The sequence below is a fragment of the Miscanthus floridulus genome, chromosome 4 (assembly GCF_019320115.1).
Source record: "Miscanthus floridulus cultivar M001 chromosome 4, ASM1932011v1, whole genome shotgun sequence".
Taxonomy (NCBI): domain Eukaryota; kingdom Viridiplantae; phylum Streptophyta; class Magnoliopsida; order Poales; family Poaceae; genus Miscanthus; species Miscanthus floridulus.
This window is the reverse complement of record NC_089583.1, coordinates 26393736-26413478: the sequence shown is the minus strand read 5'-3', so window position 1 is coordinate 26413478 and position 19743 is coordinate 26393736. Positions and strand designations below refer to the sequence as shown.

At 43.5% G+C, this 19743-nt stretch overlaps 2 protein-coding genes across 2 annotated transcripts; both read right to left on the bottom strand.

Annotated features, from left to right (window-relative positions):
* Positions 1-417: 417 nt before the first annotated feature.
* On the bottom strand, positions 418-2407 carry LOC136548280 (putative receptor-like protein kinase At3g47110). The gene is made up of 2 exons (XM_066539874.1): positions 625-2407; positions 418-500 (listed from the first exon to the last, which is right to left on the bottom strand). The coding sequence occupies exons 1-2, from the start codon at positions 2405-2407 to the stop codon at positions 418-420; spliced, it is 1866 nt and encodes a 621-aa protein (XP_066395971.1).
* A 16015-nt stretch (positions 2408-18422) lies between these two features.
* LOC136548279 (receptor kinase-like protein Xa21) lies at positions 18423-19509 on the bottom strand. Its single transcript, XM_066539873.1, has 2 exons — positions 18680-19509; positions 18423-18588 (listed from the first exon to the last, which is right to left on the bottom strand). The coding sequence occupies exons 1-2, from the start codon at positions 19507-19509 to the stop codon at positions 18423-18425; spliced, it is 996 nt and encodes a 331-aa protein (XP_066395970.1).
* Positions 19510-19743: the final 234 nt, after the last annotated feature.

Sequence of the window (19743 nt, the reverse complement as noted above, 5' to 3'; positions counted from 1 at the left end):
TTAGCCATGAACTCGAAGACTAGTGCTCTGAAGTCTTGACCCTGGTGGTTGATGCTAGAACAACATGTAATGATCTTTAGAAGGCATCGGTGCCTCACTCTTCTTAGTGCCTCACATTCAGCCTGGAAGCTTTTGTAGGATCCTAATTGCTGGATATTAAACACCTTAACGGCGACAACAATGGCTTGATTTTCTAGTGAGCCCTTGTATACTGTACCATATCTTCCCTTTCCAAGCACATTTGCTTTAGAAAATCCATCTATTACTTTGAATATATCATTGTACGGAACTATTGGAAGCTCTATCTCTGCAAACTGTGGTGGCAAATCTTTCTTCGGTGCTGCCTTGGACTTTCTGTGGTAAAATCCAGCCCAAACCAGAAAAAGTAAGATGAGACTTCCTATTTTGGGATTGTTATTAGAAGAAACTTGGGTATGCCTTTGCTATTCTTTCTTGCATGAAAGCTTGAGCATTTTGACAGATGGAGCTGTGGTATCGCCCTGCACAATGCATTGTTACCAACCATTGATAGTCCAGTTAAATTTTTGAAAATTCCTCCTTTTGGTACTTCACCTTGCAAACTGTTGTAGGACAAATCTAGACAAAGCAGCGATGTTGAATTACCTAAAAGCTCTGGGATTGTTCTGGATAAATTGTTGTGGCCAAGATACAACTCCTGTAGGTTGGTAAAGGTAGCCAGATTGCCAGGGATGCTTCTATCTAGTTTGTTGTCCATCAAATTAAGTACAGTCAAGCCTGCCATGTTCTTGAACGTAGCAGATATATTTCCTTGGAACGAGTTGCCATCCATTGAGAGGATTTCCATGACCCTGCAGTTGCCAATAGTATCAGGTATCTCACCTGACAGTTTGTTTCCTGATAGGAAGAGCTGTTCAAAATGTACCAAACTACCAACTTCTAACGGAAGTGGTCCCTCCAGCATGTTGTTGGACAGATCCAGAAACATTGTGATCGATGGCAGCTCCATAATTTGGTTAGGAATCAAGCCAGTAAGGTTGTTATATGACAGATCTCGGGTTAAAAGTTTGCTCAAGTTTCCAATGGTCGGTGGAATTGGCCCCTCCAAGCTGTTGCCTTCTGCAAAAAGTTTAAGTAGGCTAGAAAGGTTCCCGATGGAGGATGGTAGATGTCCTAATAGGTAGTTTGATCCGAGGCCTAGCACCTGGAATCGTGTAAGCTTCCCGATGCTTTCAGGAATGACCCCAGTGAGTAAGTTTTCACGAAAATCAAGCCACTCAAGACCTTCCAAATTTCCTATATCTGGTGGGATGGCACCGGATATGTTGGTGTTGGCAATTTGCAGCCGCTGGAGATTAGTAGACAGATTAACCAACAGACCTGGCAGCTTCCCTGAAAATTTGTTCGATCCAATGGCCAGTTTCTTTAATCTGCTACAATTCACCAAAGAATCAATAAATTCCCACTCTTCCTCGTTGTTTGCTTCTAAGATGTTATCTTCAGCAGGAACAACTCCAGTAAAATTATTAACTCCCAAGTCAAGAAGCTGGAGCCTGGAGAGGTTGGTTAGCGATGGCGGAAGAGCTCTAGTAAATCGGTTTCCTGCAATCCCAAACAGTTGGATGCTTGGAAGGCTTTTCCCCAGGTCAGATGGTAGATGGCCATGGAGCTGGTTTAAAGCCGCATAAAAGATATAAAGAGATGACAGGTTGAATAGGGAAGGAGGGAGCCGACCGGAGAGATTATTAAGGGTGAGCCGAAGGAAACCGAGATACGGATTGTTCCCGATGCCTGCAGGGATCGATCCCTCAAGATAGTTGGCTGCCAAGGATAGCATGGTCAGCCGGGAAAGGTTCGTAAGAGAAGACGGGATAGTTCCGGTGATGCTGTTGTTTGACAGCTGTAGAACTGAGAGCGATGGCATGTTGCCAATCTCGGCTGGTATGCTTCCCTGCAGGCCTTTGTTGTGTTGGATGAAAATCTCACGGAGGCTGATGCAGCGGCTGATGTTACTCGGGATGACACCAGTGAGCGTGTTTTGCATCAGGTAAAGGCGTCGGAGGCGCCTGAGGGAGCCGATGCTGGCAGGGATCTCACCTTGAAGGCTGTTGTAGTTCAGGTCAAGTAAGCGCAGGAAGGTGAGGTTGCCGATAGCGGGGGAGATGCTGCCGGCGAGCCCCTGGGAGCTGAGGTTCAGGGCTACCACCCTCCACGGGTGCCTCCTGCCGCAGGTGACGCCCTCCCAGCTGCAGTAGCTGGTGCTCTGGTTCCACGAGTCCAGGACGCTAGAGTGGCGGGTGATCTTAGCCTTGAAAGCCACAAGAGCTCCCTCGTCACCATTATGGTTTGGCAAGGAAGCGGTAGCGGTTGCACTTGCACAGTTGGTTGCTATGGCGGAGAGCAGCAAAAGCAGCTGGAGGAACATCATAGCTAGGCTGCTAGGTGCGGAGGGATTTGAGCCAGTACAGAGAATGGTCTCCTTGCCTCTGGTAGCTAGTAGCATTGTGCGCTCAGGAAGTCAAGGGTTTCATAAATAGCATGCAGAGTGCGTCAACACTTCACAACTTGGGCAGCTGTGCTTGTGCTCTATGCACGCGCGTGCCATTATTCCATCTAAGTGCTCGTTTAGTTCCCAAAAAGTTTCTCAAAATGTGCTATAGTAGTCATCATATCGAATCTTGTGATACGTGTATGGAAGATTAAATGTAGACGAAAAAAAAACTAATTGCACCATTTGGTTGGAAATTACGAGATGAACGTTTTGAGCCTAATTAGTCCATGATTGAACACTAATTGCTAAATAAAAATGAAAGTGTTACAGTATCCAAGTTCCTAAAATTCGCGAACTAAACACGCACCAAGTAGCAAGTGCGGTAAAAAAGGTAGTATTGATTAGTCAAATTCTGTTTATGGGTCATTCGCCAAGTCCATTTCTCCACTAAATGAGTTGGTTAGCGGAACCTTTCCTCCATCAGATATACTAGAAAAAATGTCAGCGTTGCTGAGGGACATATAGTTTATAGTCCAATCATCCAGACGACCGTGTGCGGTGAAAAGGGTTCTTTGTACTATAGGTTATAGTATGGATTCATTTTTGTTTTTTTATCTAAAATGATATACATGGTTTCCTGGACAAAAATAACCAATTTTTATAAATTTTGTGTGAAAGTTTTTTATTGCCGATAAATATCTGATATATCCGATATTTCTATTTATCGGTGATCATCGAGATTTTAAAAATACCCGTAGAGAAAACCCTGGTAGTGGGTGCTCTAGTTCCACGAGTCCAGTCCAGCACGCCGGAGTGGCAGGGGATCTTGGCCTTGAAATCGAGAAGAGTTAGGGCATGTTTGTTTAAACTTATCAGTCGGCTTATTAGCTAGAATCTATAGTATTTTTCTCTCACAACAAAACAGCTTCAGCCGGCTAGCGCCGTACAGGCCCTTACCTCGCGGCCCGTGGATGAAGATGAGGAAGCAGTTGCACGGTTAGTTGTGGTGGTGGAGAGCACTACTACAGAATGTTACTGTAGGGGCGGCTCTAGAGCCTCTGTAGGGGCGGCTGCACCAGCCGCCCTTCCCAGGGTGTTCCTACTGAGGGTGCCTCTGTAGGGGCAGCTGCCCCTGTAGTGTACTTCTGTAAAGGCGGCTGTATCACCAGCCGCCCCTGCTGTGTGTATTTGTAAGGGCGGTTCAATCAAGAACCGCCCCTACAGTGGATTTTCCAGCAAAAAAAAATCAAATTCAAATCTGACCATATATATATATATATATATAATTCAAATTCGAATCTGACCGCCACAAATATACATATATACATCCACAAACACAAGATCATCATCACAAATCATAATTCACAAAAGTCCATCATTACAACATAGTCCATTATGAAGCCCATCATTATAACATAGTCCATTAAGATATCCACAAGTCCACATGCAAAACAAAGTTCAAACCGTTCCAAAGTCTGATCCAAATCATACCACAAGTCCACATTGTCATCAACGGCCTAGGGCTAACCTATCAGTCTCCCGAAGGTGTTGGTACAGAGGATTACTACCTAAGTCGGAAAGAAGATGATGGTAAGTGCCTTTATGATACACAATCTGGTCCATTATAAAGTTGCAAAGGTCACCGACCATCTCTAAGAGCTCGTCATCCTTGTATGGGTTCCTTCTCGTGTCTTTATCTTTCTCCAACTATAAGAGAACAAGTTTAGGTTTACTATATCACAACATATGTGAACTTTTCATACTACGAGCGAAGAGGTTCAAACTTACCAGATTGGGGTTTCTGTTGTAGCCACCGATGGTACTCATCATAATACATGTGTAGTATCCATAGTGTAGACTCCCAGGCTTCTGCTTGGGGCACTGTGTGTTTTGCATATGAAGATGTTAAGTAATGCTATTGACAGACACGTAATATATGGAGTACCAAAGTAAATGACACTTACCGCACATAGAGTTTTGACATACAACTTTTCCTTCCTATTTGGATGATGCCTCCCCTTATGTTCCTGGACATAGTGCCTGAATGCCCTGTTCCAATGGTTTTAGCAAATGCAACTTGTTAGTATCCCACATTGAACCTTACAAGTATGTATACAAACATAGTAGCTAAACTGAGGATTGTCAATATGTATACGTCTTGACAATCATTATGAAGTCTTTGTATGTCTCGACTGAGAAATCCACTGAATCAAAGACCCATGCCATGCTATGTGAGAGCCAGACGCCTATGCAAATCCAGTGATCGCTGCATGAATTTAGTCATAGAAGGAACACATAAGCTCTTTTGCATCGAACAAAGTAATTTGAACAAAGCTAAGTATACAGTCAAACTTACTTGAAGTGGTATGGTATCCATATATCATCGTGTTGTTGGAGATTTTTAAAACATAGGGCAATGTATGTCGCAACCTTGAGGGACTCTTCCAATATTTTCTTGTTCCTGATGTCCTCTTTCTTCTTAAGTGTCTTTCCAGCTCCTAGTTCGTTGCAATCTAGTTTCCACTCTTTAGGGTAATTAAAATCTGTTGATGCTATAGGTGAAGGGTCTATATACCCGTGTTTCAGAGCTGGCCTCTTTTTCACAAAGTCCGCTTGCATTCTACAAATCACGGCGCGGGTTAGTTACAACAAAATTAAAAGATTACATTCATATCATATCGAGAGGGCAAGGACTTACAGGCACCATATGCGAATCAGATTCATCTCCATTCGTCCGAGGTGGAAGCATGCCTGGATATCCTTAAACTCAACGGCAATTTGCCCACCTGGGGCTCCAAATGTGCCGGCAGGGATCCATGCTTGTAAGATTTCTAGTTCTGTTATCTGAGCACGCAAGTACCAATCGTGGAACTTTCTCATTCCACGTGGCAAGCACTGTATGACTCGGTTTGGTAGGAAGTTCTTGCCTTTTTCATATTTATCCGGGCAATCATCTGACCATTTGAGGTTATCAACAGCTAGATACTTGTTAAACCCTTTGTGCAGTTTGCTAGTGGTGCCCTCCTCAGTGGTGCCCTCCTCAGAAGCTGGTGCTCTAAATTCTTTTACTTGGTTCTTAGGCTTGAACTGGTCATGAGTCATCCACTTGTGCACCGACGAGACGTCATTAATGCCCACATATGATGGCCTTATCTTGATTGGGATTTTGTTTCGAGCTTCCCATTCGAGCATGTCCTTGTCAACTTGTGCATCACCTGCTTCAGGGGCCACTTGTTCTTCACGTATCGGCTGTTCACGAGGCAATTGCTGTTCATGAGACACTTGTTGTTCATGTATCGGTTGCGCTTGTTGATAAGAATGTTGCATCTCATCATGCCTTTGCTCGGTATGAGCTGGAGAAGGACGTGGCATGTCATCATGCCCATGCTCGATACGAGGTGGAGAAGGATGTGGCATGTCATCATGCCCTTGCTCGGTACGAGGTGGAGAAGTCTCTAGCATGTGGTGGTCATGGTCATGGGTCGGTGAGTATACCTCCCTGTCCTCGACGGGTCACTCCCGAGGATGAACTTTAGTCGGAGTTGGCGAAGACTCGATCAATACAATGTCCCGTCTATGCCAGAGGATGAACTGGTTCATGACGTCTCCGAGTAACACGAGCCCCTTGGGAGTAGGGTGTTCTATCTTCCAAGTCATGAACTCGGGCTTCACGGTATGCACCTCGACCCAAGTGTAATCCTGCGGGATGTCCCTATTGTGCCACATGCCGCACGGAGGATGTGCCACGCCCGTTGCCACCTCAATGATCACGTTTTGCCTGCCCATCAGAACCACCAATTTACAACTGGTTGGCGCTCGTATGTGATCGACGGGGGTTCCGGTTGCATTGGAACCTTGACTGCTGGGAACATCCGGAGGGCTGCCAACTACCACCAGTTCTTTGGGCGGCCCCATTGGTGTCTGTGGCTCCATCGTAGATAGTCCTTTCTCCACCAACATCTTTTCAACTAGAGCCTTCACTTGGCGCTCAAGATTAGACTCTCGGTCTCTGCCATGTTTCTTGTACATGTGCCTCTCCTCTACGAATCTGTGCTTCCAGGACATCCTCTTCCCTAGCCCCCTGGTGCGTCCTGTGTGCTCGGGGTTTCCCAAGGCAACGGTAAGCTCGTCCCTCTCTCTGGAAGGGTTGAATGCGCCCTTCTCCTTGTCTTCAGCAAGTTTCAGTATTTTTGATACTACCTCTCCGGTCTCCGGCTTAGCAAACTTGAGGCTACTACCAGATGAATCTACACTCCTCGCGTATATCCACTGTTTAAGGTGTGGCTTCAACTTTGGCACTTCCGTATTCCCGACAGCTTTGGTCTCTGCGTCCATCTTCCTAAAGACCTCTTGCTTTCCAGCGTAGCCACCGGGGCCTAGACGAGGGTAGTGTTGGTTCTTCTTCGCCTGCTTGCTGTTACGGGCACTAAGGGACAATGATGCCTCTGAAGTCTTCTCACCCACGAGCTCCTCCCATTGACTAGGAGTTATGTTGCCATACTCGTGGAAAGGAGTTAACTTCTGTTGGATAAAGTTCTTGTTCAGATCTGACCGCCAACGTCGGAAGCTCTGCCCCATTATCTTAAAAGCATTTTGTTGTACCAACTCGTGCGTTCTCTCCGGAAACCTAAAGTTCTGCTTCAACTTCTCCCATAGGTCTACCTTTTGGCTCATAGGTACCAGATTCCAGCTACGGATAGCTGGGTTCAACTTATCTCTAACTACAAACCCGATGTGATTACGGAATTTCGTCCTGTATGTATATGGCTCAAGGATCTGCCCGTCTGGTCCGACCTCCATTATCACATAGCATGCCTTGTCGTGATATTGGTTTGGCTTTCTAATCCCCCCTCATTTCCTCTTTGGCTAGGCAGTCTCAGTCGTGGTTGTGTCCTGAGGTTGTGGAGCGGAGGCCTCATTGTGAGTACCTATGGCTCCTTCCTCTGATCTCCTTTGCCCCGCTACGTATTGTCCGGCAAGACGAGCCGGAGGCCAACGTCGTCTTTTCAGAGGTTGAGTAGGGACAACCTGTGTATCCGATAGGTCAAAAGTGTTAGCAGAGGTAACATAAAGCCATAGCATTAGCCAAATTTACAAGCTACTAAGGCTTTATCCATACCTCGTCGTTCAGATTAAAATCCTTGTCCAACTCATCCTCCGTTGGCCTCCGTCTAGGTTCTTGTGGGAAAGGATCTTTGGGACTTACATATCCCCCTGATGAGGTGTCATCATCATCATCTCCTTCTTCGCCTTGGGCATCCTCTCCGCCTTCTCTTCCCTGGGCTCCCCCCACTGGATCATCATCATCGACAAGGTCCTCCTGAGTAAGCATCACTTCTAGACCCTTTTCTAACTCGTTATCGAACTGCTCTTGAGTAAGCTGGTCATCTAGTTCTTGCTCTCCATGGGATGGCTGCTCATCATTCACGGGGCATCGGGATGCACTCTTTGATGTTTGCGACATTTCATGCCTTGTTCTAAGATATGCAAGAAAAAAAGTAGTATAAGTAGTAGTACTAGTGGTAGAAGTAGTAGTACTAGTACTACTACTAGTAGTAGTAGTACTAGTACTACTAGTAGAAGTAGTAGTACTAGTGGTAGAAGTAGTAGTACTAGTAGTACAAGTAGTAGTAGTAGTAGTAGTAGTACTTGTAGTAGTACTGGTAGTAGTACTTGTAGTAGTACTGGTAGTAGCTTGTAGTAGTAGTACTGGTAGTAGTAGTAGTACTAGTAGTAATAGTAGTACTTGTATGCTGTAACTGTAAGAAATGAAACTGAACCTTTTTTAAGAATCCACTGGCACTTCGATGTTTCTCATGAATTGCACTTCATGCCAAATGGAAAGTAAAAAAAGACAATTACCAGTGACTAAAACTACAACCTGGCTCCTGTATGCACCTTAATGTAGTCCTACCACAATTGTGAAATTAAAAGCGTGCTTTTGGCAGAGTAACTGAGAACAGCTTTAACTTCATAACATCTGCCACCACTCTATGCTTTCAAGCTGCAACTTAAACTTGACGCTGCGGTCACCTAAAAATAAACAAAATCTCTGATCACTGACTTTCAAATGCCCTTTCAGAGTTCGATCAAACACCTAAAAGTTTGCTATCTCAGCTGAAAGCTTTGATGATCAATTACAACTCTTGACTCTCAAAGTCTAGGAACTCAATTTTAAGCTTCTACATCTCACTTAAAAGTCTTAAGACTTGATAGCAGTCCCTGAGTTTATGTACAACACAGTAGTTAGCACTTTGCACTACTGCACTGTTACAGATGGAAATCCCGCTCAGCATCATCACTGCCAAAAGCAAAGCGGCACCATAACTAGTTTCCCTAACCATAACCATATCAGACCCAATCTGCCCTTTCCCCATCTCCCTCGCTCTGACAGCCATAATCTCAAACTAACTCATGTCTCATCAATTTATTTATTCATGAAAAAAGAACAAAAAAAGATAATCCAATCAAGACTAACCCAACAATTCAAAATCACCCTAGAAAACTACATATAATCAATCAACCCACAGATATGCATCTTTTAGTGCCACCTGGAACCTCAGATTATCTATGAGACTTGTTATGACTTAAGAAGGTTAGATCGTAGGAGACCCACCTCACAATTCCTCACCTTGCGAGTGGCGGTCATTAAAATATGTAAAATCACTACAAATCAGGACATGGAAAAACAAAAAAGAGCATGTGAATTCAACATGTAACCTATACGTGGAATCAATATGTAAAATCACTATATAATCAATGCTCTCCATTTAGAAATGGCAGAAAAGAGAAATGAGTGAGAGAGAGTTGAATGCATATGCATAAACAGGTGAGAGTCCTCATGTTACATATAAAGGAAAAGCAAGTATGCTTGGCCCTAGGAATTCCAAGCCCAAAAAACTGTCAACAGTGTCTAGCATAGTCTCTTGGAGACAAATGATGCTTGGGCCGAGCACGACAGACACAATAGCTGGGCAGCAAGTTGCACGGTACACCTGCCATCAGGCCACAGCCCCCAAATTCACAGCGTCGCGTTCTGGGAACACACACGCCAGCCAAACACTAACCTCCTGCTGAAATGACAAGCACAACTGATTAACAAATCTAACTGAACCGGTAGAGGACCGGCTGGCTTTGGCTCTATCCTAAGATCACATTGATCAGAGGAACTGCTGCTGCTCCCTCTGCATATGCAAATCTAAGGAACCTCCATCTCTGCTACTTCAGACTCAGCTGCAATGGCTGCAAGCGCCCTGGAAAGCTCCCTGTTCCCCATGCGAGTTGCTGCGCTGATGGCCTTGACCGCCTCCTCTGGGAGGTCGTCCCCATACATGTCGACGTAGGCTTTGACTGCTGCATCCGGTGCCGCCGACTTGCCATTGATGAAGGAGAGCTCGCGCATTAGCTTGTGCTAGGCACGCTCGGCAACCGGGACCGAGGATGGTTGAGCTGCTAGACGCGTACTTGAGCGGGTGGAGGCAGCAGGGCGGAGGCGGCGAGTCCGGCCTCTGTAGGATCGGAGCAGGGCCGGGTTTGAACATCCCCGCACAGAAGGCAGCATAATCATCAGGCCCCTCTGCAGTCTCCTCATCAGAAGTGTGCCGGCCTGTGGCGTCCCGGATGGCCGGATCGTCCACGTCCGAGACATCCCCGGTGCCTGGGCCGATGTTCGATAGCTGAGGCGCTTGCCCGAAGACCACCTCCTCAGGCTGTAGGGGCTGGGCTGAGGAGCTTGCGCCGGCCCACAGCTTGCTGACGGGTCTGTGCTCCAGAGAGGCAGACCTGTCCTGTTGCAGGCATTATCGTCCGACGAATAGCACAGCGGTGCGCTGGACAGCCTAGTGCAGGCATGCTCGTGGACCATCGGGTTTATAACAATTTCAAATGGAATGTTCTGTTTGGGTTTATAACAATTGCAACCCTGGAACTATTTTGGTCTCTATTTATAACAAAATTGTTTGCTAGTTTGCTGATAGCAAATGATTGATCCAAAACATCCCATTAGTTGGTTTTGTTGAATGATTTGGTCAGATCTTCCCACTAGGAATAATGTTTCATGAAACTGCTCTGAGTGATAAGTTTTAACAGGTATGCAATTGATAAGATGCAATCCGCTAGCATGAAGGAAGCCAAGAAAAATGGTATCCAGCAGCTAGCTGAAGAAACAACTCTGGTGCAGTTATAAGCTAACTGTAGGGGCGGCTGAAGTTATAAGCCGCCCCTACAGAGAGAACTGTAGGGGCGGCTAAGGTTATAAACCGCCCCTACAGTTGAATTTTTTTTTCAAAAATCTAAATCAAATTGGGAAAAAAATTAAATTTTAAAAAATTAAAATCAAAACTACTAAAATAATTTTGAGACACCAAATGATCTCAAATGAAAATCAAAGTTGTAGAGGTCATGAAGATCTACAACTTTTATTTTGGTCATCTTGTCATTTGATAAAATTTGAACCTTTCAAATTTGAAATTTGAAAAAATGACAAGTTCGAACCAAAATTTGAGACCCAAAATGATTTCAACATAAAAAGTGATGAATACCAAAGTTGTTCAACTCATTAATATCTACAACTTTTATTTTGGTCAACTTATCATTTGACAAAATTTGAACCTTTCAAATTTGAAATTTGAAAAAATGACAAGTTCAAACCAAAATTTGAGACCCAAAATGATTTAAACATAAAAAGTGATGAATATCAAAGTTGTTCAACTCATTAATATCTACAACTTTTATTTTGGTCAACTTGTCATTTGACAAAATTTGAACCTTTCAAATTTGAAATTTGAAAAAATGACAAGTTCGAACCAAAATTTAAGACCCAAAATGATTTCAACATAAAAAGTGATGAGTACCAAAGTTGTTCAACTCATTAATATGTACAACTTTTATTTTAGTCATCTTATCATTTGACAAAATTCGAACCTTTCAAATTTGAAATTTTGAAAAACGATAAGTTCGAACCAAAATTTGAGACCCAAATTGATTTCAACATAAAAAGTGATGAATACTAAAGTTGTTCAACTCATGAATATCTACAACTTTTATTTTGGTCATTTTTTTATTTGACAAATTCTTAGCCCACATTGTTCACTAATCTTACACATGTCTCATATAGTTTATAAAATCTTATGAGAGATGTGTCACATTTGTGAACAATGTCATTACCACTTTATCATATGAAGAAATGACCAATACAAAAGTTGTAGATCTTGATGAGTTATTCAACTTTGGTATTTATCATTTTTTCAGCTGAAATCATTTGGGGTACCAAAATCTTGTCTGAAGTTGTATTTTTTTGAAATTCAAAATTTAAATTGCTCATACTTTTCATATGTATATATTGGCAAAACCAACAAAATAAATTGATAGAGAATTATTTTAGAAAATTTTAGGAAAAATCATCAGATTTGGAGTTAGTATAAGGAAGAAAAACTAGTTACAAAGTTGACCCACAGATTAAAAAAAGAAATCACACTATTCACTATGATCGTGTAAGGATCATCTAGAACAGTGTGATTTCTCTTTTTAATCTGTGGGTAAACTTTGTAACTAGTTGTTCTCCCTCATACTAACTCCAAATGTGATGGTTTCTTTTCCTAAAAATTTCTAAAATCATGCTTCAGCATTTAAGTTTGATCAAACTTGGATGTAACAATGTTTTACACATTTTAAAATTTGAAATTTGGAATTTGACAAGTTCAAACCAAATTTTCAAACCCTAAATGATTTTAGATGTAAAAGTGATGAATACAAAAGTTGTTCAACTCATCAAGATCTACAACTTTTATTTTGGTTATCTTGTCATTTGACAAAATTTAAACCTTTCAAATTTGAAATTTGAAAAAACGACAAGTTCGAACCAAAATTTGAGACCCAAAATGATTTCAACATAAAAAGTGATGAATACCAAAGTTGTTCAACTCATTAATATATACAACTTTTATTTTAGTCATCTTGTCATTTGACAAAATTTGAACCTTTCAAATTTGAAATTTGAAAAAATAACAAGTTCGAACCCAAATTTGGACCCCAAATCATTTCAACTGAAAAAGTAATGAATACCAAAGTTGAATAACTCATGGAGATCTACAACTTTTATTTTGGTAATTTCATAATTTATTAAATTCTTAGTACACATTGTTCACACAAACATACATGAATGTAGTCTCACACACACATACATGAATGTAGTCTCACACACATACATAAATATAGTCTCACACACACATACATGAATGTAGTCTTACGAACACTGACACACTTACATAAATTAGCTAGCCCACCATGATAACTTTTCCCTTGACACCTTTCTGTTCCCATGGCAATACATCTTTGGGCAGGTTCTTTTCCACAGCCTCGATCTTCTTACAAAAGTCTATGAATAGCGGCATCTCATCACACTTATTGTAAGCTTCAACATCGTCCACGCCATCAACTCCGATGATATGTTATTATCCAGAGGCCACCACGTGCTTTGTCTTCTTCTTTGGGGGGAGGTTACTTTGCGGGTCGGGCATATAGAAGACTTGCGTGACTCGTTCAGCGAGCACCTAAGGGTCATCCTAGTAGCCTACATTCTGGAGGTCGACGACTCTCTGTCCAATCTCATTTAATTGATGTTGCTTGATCCAGTGGCATCGAAACAGGGCCACCTTTATATCCCTTCCATAGTCAAGTTCCCATATATCTTCAATTATGCCAAAGTACAGCACCTTTCGCCCCACTCCGTCGAGAGCCTCTATTCGGACGCCGCTGTTCTGATTCATAGATTTCCTGTCCTTTGTGTCGGTATAGTATGTGTACCCATTGATGTCATAAGCATTCCAATACGTCACCTGTTTCGATGGCCCTGCCGCCAACCGACTGATGGTAATAGAATCTATGGTTTCTCCAGGCTGTATGTTCTGGTCCTTCAACCATAATGTTAGGCGTTGCTTATGCTGTTTCATGACCCAATCATCTGAACGGCCATTCCTCTCGGCCATAATGATAGCCATGTGTTCATCAATGTACGGTTGCATCACTGCCATACTCTGCAAGACATTGTAATGCGCCCGACTCACCTCTCTGTAATCATTGTCGAGGAACACTTTCCTACCACTTATGCCCTTCCCAGCTAGACTTCCCTTGTGACGAGAATCGAGATTACCAATCCCTCTCTGTACTTTTAGCCACTCTTGGCAGCACTCGACGACTTCTTTGGAATTGTAACCCTTAATCATGGAGCCCTCTGGGTGTGTTCGGTTATGCACGTATCGGCTTAGAATCGACATGAACCGCTCATAGGACCACATTTCATGCAAGAAGCTAGGGCCCAGCGCCTCGATCTGATGAACCAGGTGAATCATGAGATGTACCATTATATCAAAAAAGCGGGAGGTAAACACATCTCTAGCTGGTTCTAGGTCTCCACCATGAATTCATGTAGGTCACTCAGCTCTTGCCTGCGAATCGTCTTCTATGAGATCTTCAAAAAGAAGTAGCACATGCGGGTGATGGCCATCTTTAGGAACTCTGGCTTTATAGCCCTGATTGCAATTAGTAGGAACACTGTCAGCATCACATGACAATCGTGAGCCTTGTAGTATGTTAATGATAGGTCCTTCATCGACACTAGCTTCTTCAGGGTCGCCGAAAACCCAGTCGGCACTCTGACCCCCCTAAGGAAATTGCATATAGCTCTCCTCTCCTCTAGGGTTAGGTTGAAGCTAGCCGCGGAAAGACTGTACTTGCCATTATCTTGCTGTACCGGCCAAAGCTCTCGCATCACATTCAGCTGCACCATGTCTTTCCATGATCTAAGACCATCCTTTGACTTGCCCGTGTCCATCAAGGTAGCCATGAGACTCTCAAAGACATTCTTCTGCACGTGCATCGCATCAATGGCATGGGGGACCTCCAAGTCTGGCCAATAAGGCAGGTACTGAAAGAAGATCGATTGCTTCTTGAATGGTACGCCTTCGATGGGAGGTGTGCTTCTATCTCTAATCGTTCCATCCGGATTCTTCTTTCCATAGACGACGTGTATGTTTTGGACCATTCTGAACACATGTTCTTCATTACGACGTCTCTCTAGAGGGGGTTCATCCTCCAGGATGTTGCCATAGTATCTTAGGTACAATTTGCCGCGGTACTTGTGACCTGTCTTTAAGAAGCGCCGGTTCCTTATGTAAATTATCTTCCTGGATCCATTTAGGAACACCCATTTAGTACCATCCAAACAGACTAAGCATCCAGTCTTGCCTTTGAACTGTCTAGATAGGGCAAACATCGCGGGATAATCATTGGTAGTAACAAATATTATTGCTTTGCATATAAAGTCCTCCCGCCGAAACACATCGTACATCGGTTCCCCATACCTCCATAGCCTCTCCATTTCTTGCATCAGAGGCTCCAAGAACACGTCTATATCAATGCCTGGTTGTTTGGGGCCGAAGATAAGAATGGTGAGGAGAAGGTACTTCCTCTTCTGACACAAATATGTTGGGAGGTTGTACATGGTCAAGATGACTGACCATGTGCTGTGGTCAGTCATCCTCTCATTGAAGGGATTCATTCCATCGGTGCTCAAGCCGAACCATACATTCCGTGGGTCATCACTGAATTCTACTTTGTTCTTGGCATCGAACGATTGCCACTGGCTACAATCGGCCGGGTGTGCGATCGTATCATCATCCCACCATGTCATCAGTGTGGCTTCCTTAGGGTTTAGGAACATACGCCTCAAGCGGTCGGTCACTGGCAAGTACCACATAACCAGGGCAGGAATTCTTCTCTTATTTGCATCGTTGCCTAATGGAGTTTCCTCTGGGGGCTGAGATTCTTGCAGCACCTTCTTCCCACCCTTCTTCCTCTTTCCTGTGGAGGCTTCCACCCCACTTTGAAGGTCATTGTTCTTGTACCGACTAGCCCCACACCTAGGACATGTATCTAAAGTCTCGAACGATGTGCCACGTCGAAAAAGGATACAGTGGTTGGGGCATGCATGGATTTTTTCAACCCCCAATGTGAGTGGACTTATAACCTTCTTCGCTTGGTATGTGTTGGCGGGAACTGTGTTCGGCTGTGGGAGCAACCGTGACATGAGGCACAACAGATCATTGAAACTGCAGTCCGACCAGCCGTACTTAGCCTTCAGGATGAGTAGCTCAAGCACAAAACGTAGCAGTGTGAAGTATGTCGGACAACCCTTCTCAACATCATACACAGTCTTCTTCGATGCTTTTGTCACCCTCTCAAGATTTTCTAGACCTCTCTTGCTCTTTTCTAATATTTCTGGTCCAAAGGCCCCAAGCATTTCGTCCAAGTTGTCATCGTCATCTGCATCCCCCTCACGTGCTTCGCCATCATTGCTGACACCATCAGCATCATCACTACCTTGTTCATTGCCAAAGCCACCACCTTGTTGATTGCCATAGTCACGATCCATTTGTTGCTCAAGATCGTCTGTGAATCGGGACAAGTATGCTTGGGTTTCAGCTTCATCAGCTAGATCATCGTCGTTGTCATCAACAACCACTGTTTCACCGTGATGAATCCACATGGTGTAGTCCGGAACAAATCCTCTCCTAATCAGATGTTCTTTGATGGTACTAACATCTCGAAATGCAATAAGATTCTTGCAATCTTTGCAGGGACAAATAATCGTGTCACTATTCTCTTTCAACGTCGTTGCATGCTTCTCTGCGGCTTTGATGAATTTGTCCACCTCATCACGAAAAAGAGCATCGTGTCTTAACGAACCATACATCCAAGAGTTTCTGTAGTCCATCTTATAGAAACAAAACAACCAAAAAAAGAATATTACTCGAGAATAATTGTATATACCTGAGACACGCACCATGGTAGTAGAGGATAGTTAATTAATTGACTATTAATGCATAATTATTTTAAAATATAAATTGATAGGTTCAAATAAACAATTTCAAAGAAAACAATTAGCAACATTTAATATTTCATCCACTACCTTTCATGCAAACTCCATTTCAATTTCATGGTAGATGATAATTAATTAATGGCCTATTTATCCATAACTAATTAAAAACACACATTATAGAAAGGAATCAAAATAAATATTAAATGATAATTAGTAGACATGGTAGAGGATATTTTACACATTAGCAATAATTAAAATCTTACACATTCACCTACATACAAACCCTAGTCACATAAAGAAAAAATTGAAAAAGAATAAAAAAACAAAATCCTAGATCTAGATCTAGATATAGGGTTTTATGACACATGCATCAAACTTCACTAATACTACACTAAAATCAACAAAGATGTACTAACAAAGGGTGCAATCTTACTTCCCTACCTAATTACTCTAGTATAGTGAAAATTAGAGTCCAATTTCACTCATAACTAGCTCAAGCTCCATGGAAGAAAGAGAAAACCAAAAATCAAATTACTCATTAACCAAAAAATTAAACTTCAAATAAAGAGTTGTAGAAGCATTTCCTCACCTTTTAGAGCCTCTTCATCAATGGATTTGAGATCAAAACCTTCCCCCCTTAGTAGAGCAATTTTTAGGAGGAGCCAAAGGCCTCCCAACCTTTTTTTAGAAGAGTATGTCCCGAGGTAGAAGAAGGGGTGGCTGCTGCTATTTATTCGTGCGTCGTCAGTAGGGGCGGCTGGGCTGCTGGGGCCCGAGGACGCCCACTGTAGGGACGCCCCCAACCCCAGCCGCCCCTACAGTAAAAATAGCCCCGTTCCTACTGCGCAAATCTGGCGTAGTGGAGCACTAACAGTAACAGCTGGAGGAGGCGGCATCTGGTTGTGAAGAGCAGCATGGCTGCTAAAGTCTTTGAGCCACAGCAGAGATACCGGATTTACTGATCCAGCTGCAGTTTCATATGAAGGGAGTACCGAGATGGGTTCAGGTTTCTTCAGTCAAAAGCGATTGGTTACCGCCCTTGCATTGCATCATTACAGATGTGTTCAAGCCAATATTTCAGGACAGCTCTATATACCATTATCACAGACCGGGGAAATCAGCACTAGCGGGTCTAAAACGGTGTTCTGGAACTGATGAACATTGTCTTGTTGGGTACTGGTGCGGAAACAGTCATATGTTGAAACAAAGGGAAAGTCTGCGAACTCTGAAGTTGATGCCTGTCGACGACCTCAAGATAGACCGACAGTCTTGGGTACGTAGGGTGGGGGAAAAATCATCATGTGCTGAGTGTTTGATGATTATTTTTACTAAGAAATATGTTAGGATTAATTAAAGTAGCATCAATATTTGCGTGACACTTTATTTTGGAGGCCATCTGAATGGCACATGTTTATAAAATTAATTCTGCAAGAGCCTATGACATATGGGCCCCTTTCACTAATACAGAAATAGTTTTTTTCCCTGACGTCTAGTTTTTTTCATAGACGATTCATAAAGAGTAGGAGTCAATAGAAAGAGAAGAGTGGGCCCATGGTTATGAACCATCAGTGCAGGTAGTGTAAAATAGAGTTTTTCTGAGTCAATAGACGATACATTTACACTAGAGTTTTTCTTAACATACTGACTATACAAACAACTCTATGGGCATGTTTGGCACAGTGTTGTGAGCTATTTTATTTGCCAAACATTCATTTCTAAAATAACTTTATTCATAAAGCTGTTTTTCTCCTTCTCTCACAAAGACATGAGTTAGGATGAAGCTGAAAAAAGTAGCTTATCCTAGCTCTTTCCCTCATTTCTCTTTCTCATCCATGCGTAAAACTGTGGGTAAAGCTGTTTTGCCAAACAGTTTTTCCAAAACAGCTCAGCTTCACCTAAAAAAGTTACTCATAAAGCTGTTTAAAAAAAAAATAGCTTTACTAGTGAAGTTGAGCTGTGCCAAACAGACCCTATAAATACCATTCTTCCTCCCCAACCAGTACTGTACTAACCAAGCCAGCCCCCCATTCTAGACGTCCCTAGAGATTCAAACATGCAAAGGGTAGGTTTTGATCTTCATTCCTCTGAATGCAAAGGGCAGTTTTCCTGAAAATCTGTTCCATCCAAAGTACAGTTCTGTAATCTGCTACAATTCGCCAAAGAACCAATAAATTCCCACTCTTCCTCGTTATTTGCTTCTAACATGTTATGACCCATAGCAAACTCTTCAAGATCTTGCAATCTGCCCAATCCAGAAGGAACAATTCCGATAAAACTATTGAATGGGGCATAAAGACTAAAGAGCCTGGAGCCTAGAGAGATTGGTCAGTGACTGTGGAAGAGTTCCAGTAAATCGGTTTCCTCCAATCACAAGCTGTTGGATGCTGGGAAGGCTTTTCCCCAGTTCAGACGGTAGACGGCCATGGAGCTGGTTGACAGCCACAGAAAAGAGATAAACAGATGATAGGTTGTACAGGGAAGAAGGGGGCAAACCAGAGAGATTGTTAGCAGAGAGCTGAAGCCACTTGAGATATGGATTGTTGCCGATGCCTGCAGGGATTGGTCCCTCCAGGAAGTTGCTTGTCAAGGACAGGACGGCCAGCCGGGAATGGTTCCCAAGAGACGACGGGATGGTTCCGGCAATGCTGTTGTTGTCCAGCGATAGAACCGAGAGCGCCGGCAGGTTGCCAATCTCGGCTGGGATGCTTCCCTTCAGGCCTTTGTTGTCTTGGATGACAATCTCACGGAGGCTGATGCAGCGGCTGATGTTACTTGGAATGACACCGGTGAGCGTGTTTTGCATCAGGTAAAGGCGTCGGAGGCGCCTGAGGGAGCCGATGCTGGCAGGGATCTCGCCTTGAAGGCTGTTGTAGCTCAGCTCGAGTATGCGCAGGAAGGTGAGGTTGCCAATGGCGGGGGAGATGGTGCCGGCGAGCCCCTGGGAACTGAGGTTCAGGGCTACCACCCTGTAGCTGGTGCTCTGGTTCCACGAGTCCAGCACGCCGGAGTGGCCGGAGATCTTGGCCTTGAAAGCCACAAGAGCTCTCTCGTCGTCGCCATGGCCTGACGAATACAAGGCTGCTGAACTGGTTGTCGCCGTGGCGGAGATCAGCAGGAGCAGCTGCAGCAGGCGCCTGCAGGCTCTTAGTCTTAGGAGCAGCATGGCCGGCGGTGGTGGCTTTCGGTTAATTTCTTACGCGGCGCCGCGGCGGCGCAGAGCTTGCTGGTTTCTTTGCGTTGGCAAATCATTCTGTAGATATAATATAATATATGATGATGATGATTTCGCTCACGTTCCGTAGTGGCTAATCATTCTGTATATAATAATATATCCTTGCTGCCTGTTGTGCAGGGTCGTCTATGCTGTATGGAGACTGGAGTTGGTGCGCAAGGATTT

Bases quoted from the DNA above. Each gene is read 5' to 3' on its own strand.
- LOC136548280 (XM_066539874.1), bottom strand. From the start codon at position 2,407: ATGATGTTCCTCCAGCTGCTTTTGCTGCTCTCCGCCATAGCAACCAAC. The intron at 501-624 runs GTAATTCAACAT...TGCATTGTGCAG, and splicing joins AACAATCCCAGAGCTTTTAG to GGCGATACCACAGCTCCATC.
- LOC136548279 (XM_066539873.1), bottom strand. From the start codon at position 19,509: ATGCTGCTCCTAAGACTAAGAGCCTGCAGGCGCCTGCTGCAGCTGCTC. The intron at 18,589-18,679 runs GTCACTGACCAA...TGGATTGGGCAG, and splicing joins TTTACTGGAACTCTTCCACA to ATTGCAAGATCTTGAAGAGT.